At 40.8% G+C, this 8,211-nt stretch overlaps 1 protein-coding gene across 1 annotated transcript in view; it reads right to left on the reverse strand.

The window, feature by feature from the left end:
- Positions 1-7,889, reverse strand: part of map3k5 (mitogen-activated protein kinase kinase kinase 5) — a 77,694-nt gene extending 69,805 nt beyond the window's left edge. Inside the window, exon 1 of the mRNA XM_086189214.1 lies at positions 6,946-7,889. Within this exon, the coding sequence (XP_086045340.1) occupies positions 6,946-7,369 (424 nt within the window). The 5' untranslated portion in view covers positions 7,370-7,889. The remainder of the gene's footprint in view (positions 1-6,945) is intronic.
- Between the last annotated feature and the right edge of the window lie 322 nt (positions 7,890-8,211).

The raw sequence follows: 8,211 nt of genomic DNA on the forward strand, positions 1-8,211 counted from the left end.
GCTGACATATCGGTAATCAGTATTTATTTATTCCCTAATATTGAAATCGGCACCGGCCCTAAAAAAATCCATATCAATCAGGCCCTAATTTTCAGTTAAATGCATTTAACAAAATCTGTGCTTCATGCAACCTTAAGATATGTAGCCATTTGTTTCAAAAACATAAAAAACCCAATGCTATGAAGACTAAACTCATGAATTCTGAAGGGCTGTTTATGGGTCTTACAAACATCAAGCAAAAACCAGAGAAAGTGTGAAGCTAGTTGTGGTGACCCTGAAGTAATGCATCCATGGTGTAGGTCATCTTACTTCTAAATTTTGCATTAAATTGCAAAAAAAGACAATTTGGGTTCATTTAGGAAGATTAACTTGTTGAACAAAAAGCATATTTTCAGCAGTGATGGAAAAATCCAATGCAAGAATCCCATATGTCTTGGGTCACGGGACCCACGGTGACGATAACTTCCAAGTCAGCCTACAAAAACTGGCCAACCCTATGGCTTTCCATTACCTTTTAGACGGATCTGGCAAATCTTTATATGACATGACAGAGGTATGTGCTCCAAAGAGCCCTTTCCTGGTATGTTATATGTTAGCATACTGTACCTCAGCATTTCCACGGCTATCTATGCAAAGGTTTTACCACCATACAATTTTACATTCTTTTCATTTTGTGGCTCTTGCAAAGCTTGTGCAGAATCAAGACACTGAAAGTTGCATACATGTTAACCTTGTTCTTTTACAATCATGTTCTTAGACAATCCATGCATGTGGGAGGAGCAAGGATAGAACAGGAGCCAGCTAAACCAGAAACTGGTCTAACATCTATTCTGTTCATGACTAGGCAGATTTTCCTGCTGAGTACCTACACAACAGAATAATTCTGCCTACCATTGTGTTAGAGCACCTTCATGTAACTTATCATCATACTATCATAAACTCAAGTAAGCTTTCTCACCCTCCACTGATCTCTGGCTAGTTGATCCTACAGCCTTCACCTAGTCCTGTACGGCAGCCTTGAAGACCTGACAGGCAGCATCTTCAACTCTTGTAACTTTTCAAGGACCACTTAAGAGATTTACTCTGGGTTTTAAGCATTTACAACATGTTTGTCTTACAATATACAGAATATCCTCTTCTGCTGGTGTACTATCTGCTGTTGAAATACCGCATAATGCCAAAATGGGATTATTAAACTGCACAATCTGTAGCATTTAGGGGTGGGAATCACAAACAACCTCACAAATTTATTTATTTTTTTAAATCATGATGCAGTGATTCTACCATTATCAATATCCTGCATTGCATTTGAAATAAATATTGACCCACCCCTACTAAGATATCAAGGCATAAGAGTGATGACACTGAGGTTAAGTAATTTATTTAAGAATTATTTCAAATTAATGAAGTACAATGCTGTACTACCTGTGGAGAAAAACTGGCTTGTATCAAAGTGAAAAACCTTAAACTCTATCATCAACACACACATATGAGTCTACCTGCAGCTGAACTCTCACAGCACTCCCAAAGCAGTTCTTCCCTGGTGCCTGTGGCCAGCCTGTGGGCTAATTCCCTATGACCTTGTGCTCTCTAACCTCTCAAGCAGCCAAGCATACAGAGTAAATAGGAGGGGGGATAAACAACTTAGCAGAGGGCGAGCTGATGGGATTTAAGAGGCAGTCGGGAAGGCTGTGTACAGTCTCATGCTGGTGAATCCCGAGACACTCAACAAGAGGCTGTCAGTGGACTCCAGGTCATGTTGACACTCTAGTCTAGTTATCTAGTAGGACATCACCCACTGAGCAGAATGACATCCGTGCCTCCAGTGATGAAAAATAAAAGTCTGACACACTATTTGTGAAAAAAATAACTTGAGATTGAGTCATCTCAGAGCTCAATAACATCTCAGCCATCATGATATGAAGAAAAATCAACATGAAAAGTGCAAAGCTTAGTATATGTTTGTGCTCTGAATCAGTGTTGCTGGCAGAGTGCTGAGCAATGACGTTGAAATTGTAGCACGAAACAAGAGGAAAAGCAAACACCCAGGTTGAGGCAAAGCTGCTTTCAGTGTGCTTGGAACACGTTCAAAAAGCTCTCTGTAAATCACAGAGCAATGCAGCATAATGATACGAGCGGGTGAGGAATCTGCATACCACACCAATGACCCTACTCTCCAGCCTATGCGCGCACATGCGCGCGCACGCGCACACACACACACACACACACACACACACACACACACACACACACACACAAGTGGCAGATCACAGTTCACAAATGAATGTTTCTTTCTTTTATCAACATTGTTTTCATACCTGATAAGATGACCTTTTCAAATTTACAGTGCTTCATATCTTTGTACTATTCAGTTGCATAACTTGGTCCTCTGACTAAGAGATTAAATCTTCTGTTCTTCGTAAGCTTTTTTGTTAGTTCTCCTCTATGCTGGGATACAGACACGTCTCAACATTTTAGCGCAATAGCTTAAGTCATTACCATGCGCTCTGGTATTAAAGAAAAAGGATATGCATGACTTAAAATGGAAATTTTTGCACCTAGGCCCCATTTTCCAACATTTTTGGCTCATGATGATTGATAGAGACTAAACATATTGCTTCTGCCAAGATGGTCATTTAAACCCATGCATTTTTTTTTGTCTGTCAGCTGGCTCATTCAAAAAGGAAAGGGTGGAGTTCAGTGAAATGATGGAACTGGGTTTGAGGAAAAATCAGTTAGCTTTTGAAATTGATCCGGAACCAGATCTAGATCTGATGACATTATATACCCTTGGTGAGGTGTACTGTACGAGTAACCTCTAATTGGATTTTTTTTCTAATACTTAGCAAAAATGCTATGACAGAATATACCTGGTCTTGTCACTCTCATATCTCATCACTCGGGTTTTTGTAACATTTTTACAAAATAAATTACAGCATTGATAACCAAATCCAAAGGACCCCATATCATGTAATTCCCCAGCAGAAGTTTCAGTGAATTCTCATTCCTCATGACTTATGTTTTATGTTCTCCATTCTTTGCAAGGCAAATTATACAAATAATTGATGTGGTGCATTCATGTATTGTCATAAAAACAACAAAACCATGCACTGAGTACGTTATTGTTTAACAGACAACAATTTTGCTAAAAAACACTAAAAAGCACAATACAACACAGGCTAACTGAGTTGATGTGCCCCAAACCTGAACCTACTTTCTAAATTTTGGTTTTTAGATGCAAATGATCTTATCCCTGAGAGAGACACGAATATGGTCAAAATTTTACTTGCACAGTAAATTTAATACTAGCTCAAAAACCTTCACTTAAGCGTCATGTCTCAATGAGTATCATTCCCTGACAGAGAAACAGTCACACAAAATTATAAGTATCGGGCAAAATCACTCCTGATTTGTTTTAAAGTATCCCCTATTTCACATTTTATCAGAAAGAAAAAAATTTGTTGGATGAAAATACTTGTAGAGGCATCACAATATGCTTCAGCGTAAATTCAGGCTTACAATTCTCCACAAACAAGCACATCGCCACTGTTGCCTGATGCGCTTGCTCATGTAGAATTGTTGGGTGTAAATTCATTGAAGGAGTGTGGTACTAGACCTGCTCTACTTGTAAAGTGTCAGGAGATAACTTTTGCTGTGATTTGGCGCTATATTAATAAAATGACTTGACGTGACTTGACTACTTGTAAGTGCCCAATTCAGTGGTGTTTGACTGATTGTGTTTCTGTTCCATTCTATTTTTGTTGACAGAGAAGCTGCATAAGGAGCTAGGAGAAATTAATTTGGCAATTATTGCACAGATCAAAACAGCACGTCATTGGGACGTGACAGTTACACCACTTCTTCTTTGTATCGATCACTTCAGAAGAAGTTGTTTCATATAACTTCTTCCAAGAAGCTTGTGTTTTCAATGTCAGTTGCCTGTCAGCAGAATTACACAAAAACTATATAGCTAACATTCACCAAACTTGGTGGAAGGTGTAGCATCAGCCAAAGAAGAAGTCACGGTAATTTTGGGAAGATTCGTCATGGTCACGTCCATTGATGAGTCCTGGTCTGAAGACATCTAGATGCTGAAATTTGGTCATAGTGTCCCCTTGTAGTTACAGTAAGTAAGCCTGATGTAACAAACATCATTTGATTTACATTCACTGTACCTTAAAATAATGTATAGTAAGTGTGTATGCTCTCTGGCAAACACAAGAATTCATATTTGCACTACAGTGCATGTATTAGTCTGCTACTTCATGCCAAATACAAAAGTTATAAGGTTTTCCTTTGTGCTCAACAGCACAGCCATACATGGTGTTGTGCACAGAGCTGTAAGGGGCCATCTCATTGCTGCCTGCAGCTTTAATTTCAGCTCTAACACAACAGCACAAATGGCTGAAAGCTTGCTTGGGTGGAATTATGCCCTCTCTGACAGCTTTCTAGTTCAATTCATCTCATTGCATTAAATACATTTGCTTGGATTTTGGGTTTGTCATCTGAAAATCTCTTTTATGAGTCACAACACAAGTCTGACATGTTCTCGAACATTAGAAAGAGAGAGAGGATCTGAATCAAACCCAAAAATACACAGCTAATAAATATCATCCCCCTCTGTAATACCAAGTGTTTAGGCTTTGCTCAACACAACAAAGCAGCAGCTAAAACACTAAACAAATGTACACTTACCTCAGCATATGTGTAGTTAGTATCAATATTAGAAGGTGCTTTGGGAAACCTAAAAACCCGGCTCTTCAAGATTACTGAACGCAAAATGAACATAAATGAACAATCAGCAATGTGGACCATTAATTTACTGATTATCCCTGAGGGTTTCTGTATCTGCATTAAAATATCACTATGAACCTTTCAATCATTTCAGATTTTTCAATTTCCTTTGTATGTGGACTGAAGGTTTGAATAGCTACACCGGCCATCTCCTTGTCCATGTGGTTAAGAGCCATTATGAACAGCTTCATGCTGATGTTTGAATCTGACAAACCGTGATCCACAAGCTGTTACCTGGCTTGCAGCTCACTGTGTAGAAGTTATTGTTGTGTTGCTCTCATCACTGGTACACACTTGTGCAGTAAGCACTGTGTTTGAACAGATACAACAGGCTTCTGGAAAAATGCCTCTGACCTCCCAGGAGGATTATGAGAAAATTCCACAAGAGTTTCCAAGGAAAAGAAACAAATGAAAGAAAAGAGAGCTTGATGTTTTGCAGAGCTAATCATATGATTAAATGATGAGTTACAAGCCTACGTACCTGTGTTTGTATTAAACTGGCTAGTTGCTTTGTCTTTATGATTGAAGGAAAAACTTTTCTTGTTGTTATAATTTTCCACCCCATCTTGAGATTCAATTAAAGGAGACTTTCTTTTGCTTTCACAATCGCTAACTTCAACCTAAATAATAATTCTTTCATCATCAACACAGAATTGTCAATAGAGTATTTTTGGGCATATATTTCCAAACTTAATGCCATATATCCAGTTTCAAATCTCCCAGTGTTACGTGACTCACAGCTGGGGCACTTCCACTTATATCTGAATGAAATTATCCTGGTTGATCATCAGTGCAGACCTCATCACTTGACCACAACATAAACTTGTTTGAGTTTACATTATTAAAGAGTCCAGCATATTTCTACGGTAGCATTCAGAATGTGATCAAAGACAAAGAGTGTTTTTGTTTTTTTCATTTTAAAACTTTAAGTGAACCCTGGACAAAATATTGGGGTATCTAGAATATTAGTTGTTCAAGACTTAGGATTAAAAATATCAATTTTACAATAGCAGAAAATAAGCAGCATATTTCATAAAATTAAACTGATTAAAATTGTTTTATATGATATAATAATTTTAGGCTGCACAGTGGTGCAGTGGTTAGCACTGTGGCCTCACAGCAAGAAGATTCCGGGTTTGAGTCCCGGCTCGGGCACAGGATCTTTCTGTGTGGAGTTTGCATGTTCTCCTCGTGCCTCCGTGGGTTCCCTGCGGGTACTCTGGCTTCCTCCCACAGTCCAAAGACATGCAATTGGGGACTAGGCTAATTGGATACTCTAAATTGACTGTAGGTATGAATGTGACTGTGAATGGTTGTTTGTCTATGTATGTTGGTCTGGTGACCTGTCCAGGGTGTAACCCGCCTCTCGCCCATAGCCGCTGGGATAGGCTCCAGCCCCCCCGCGACCCTTAACAGGAATAAGCGGAAGAAAATGTGTGGATAATAATTTTATATAAACTTTGTTTGTTGTCAGTCTTGAAAAATATTGATCTACTATTTTTTTCTTCTTAAGTCTGGCTGAAACCATAAGCAATGCGTTGTTATGCTACTGCTACAATATCTGCAGGACAAACCTTGATACTAAGCATCTAAGTGAATGTTAACATCAGCTGTTGTTACTGGCCAGCTCAGCACATTACAGCTTCTTTTAGTCTCGCCACAACCCCCTGAAAAGATTGCTATCCCAACAGATTGTCTTCAATGTTTATTATGCAACCATTCTAATAGAATCAGGGGCCATCTATGGCATTTACACTGTAGAGAAGAAAGCGCTTTCTGTCAAGTTCAAGTTCTCTGCTTCCAGACTCCAACGGAAAGTCTAAGCTCACACCCCTCAACCCACAACACTCCGGCACAAAACTGGAGATGCACTATGGAGGGATGTATTTATAAAGCCAAGAGCAACCTGTCCTGCAGGCAAAGGCTTTCCGAGAAAGCAGCAAAGGCATGACCTTTGACCCCTGTCAGCATTCCAGTGCTATGCCATCATTAAGTAATAGCACTTTAGGGGTGACTGCATCTTGTTTTTTTTTCTTATTATGTTTTTTTTTTTTAATTAGCGCAACAACATCAAAATTGTCACACAATACTGTCATCCTGCCAGTCAATTTCACATCAGAGCAGAAGCTTTTTTTTTCTTTTTTTTTTTACCTGCGTTGTAGAAGCGGTCCAGCACCGTAGTCTCCCCAAAGTCCAGTTTGCCAAAATTTACCGTCTCCAGCTTGCTACCCACCGTCTCGCAGGCGTCTTTCAGGCACTGCAGGGCCATATTCTCCGCGTTGTTCTGTTGGCTGATCTCGCCGTTCACCACATAGGCAATAGTCACTGGCCTGCTTTTGCAAGACTTCCCTGTGGACAGCAAGCCGGCGCCGTCCATTGTGCAGCTCCCAGCACTTGGGCTGAGCCCCCCGCCAGCGATCACAGAGTCCTGCCAGAAAGTCCCAGCTGCTGGGATACCAGAGTCAGCTCCTCTTCCACCACCGCCGCTGGTGGTGGAGCCTTCACCGCAGAGGCTTTCCCTGCTGGGACCAAAGCAGGGCACGGGTAAAGATATTCCATCTTGCTCTTGACTCATCTTTTCTCAAGTAATTACTCACTGTCTTTAAGCGTGAACAGTGAGGAGCGACCGGAGCTCCATGGACAACACTGTTACGCACGGTGGTTACCCATAGAGCCTCTGCACAAGTACGACGTGCAAACTCGCCGCGTTTCAACACAGGTAAGCAGGGTATTAGAGGACGGACTGCAGCTCCACATCATGCTGCATATTTGCTGTCGACTGCACGCTTCGAATAATGCGGTGGGTGGCCCGAGTCACGACTGTTCCGGGAGCAAAGATAAACAGGAATAGTCACTGCATCCCCTTTCAGTTGCTCTACCAACAATCCCCGAAAGTTGTAGAGAGAAGACGGCCGACACAGTTTAAGCAGTGACGCCAAGAGGAACCAGATACCGGTGGCGAGGTGGAGCACAGTCGGGTATTACATCTGCAGCACATCGGAGCCGTGACAACTCTGAAAAAATAAAGTAAACATGCGTCGAAGCTGACTTAATGTGCAGAGAGACCCTGCCCAGTTTCCACTGTTATCGACAGTCAGGCTCACTCACTGGGCGGGGAGACGAGAAGCAGCATGGCGTATCTGGGCGGAGACATGGTGACCACAAGAGCTGTAAAGGAACAGTTCACTAAACACAACACTCTACGCAGACGTATACCAATGTTCATGAAGATAGCGTTTGTATTTGTCTCTGTTCATCCAATAAATATGGAAGCCACGTAAAAGCAAAACACTAGCCTCGACAAAAACGTAGTCTTGTTAAAAAACAACAATATTCCTTTAATGAAACTAAATGTCAAAATTACCTTTTTAACAATGGCGACTCCATGGCGAGTCCACAATTCAAAAGTATACACAG

Source organism: Aulostomus chinensis, chromosome 20 (assembly GCF_037954235.1).
Source record: "Aulostomus chinensis isolate RoL2024-O1b breed Wild chromosome 20, RoL_Achi_v1.0, whole genome shotgun sequence".
Classification (NCBI taxonomy): Eukaryota; Metazoa; Chordata; class Actinopteri; order Syngnathiformes; family Aulostomidae; genus Aulostomus; species Aulostomus chinensis.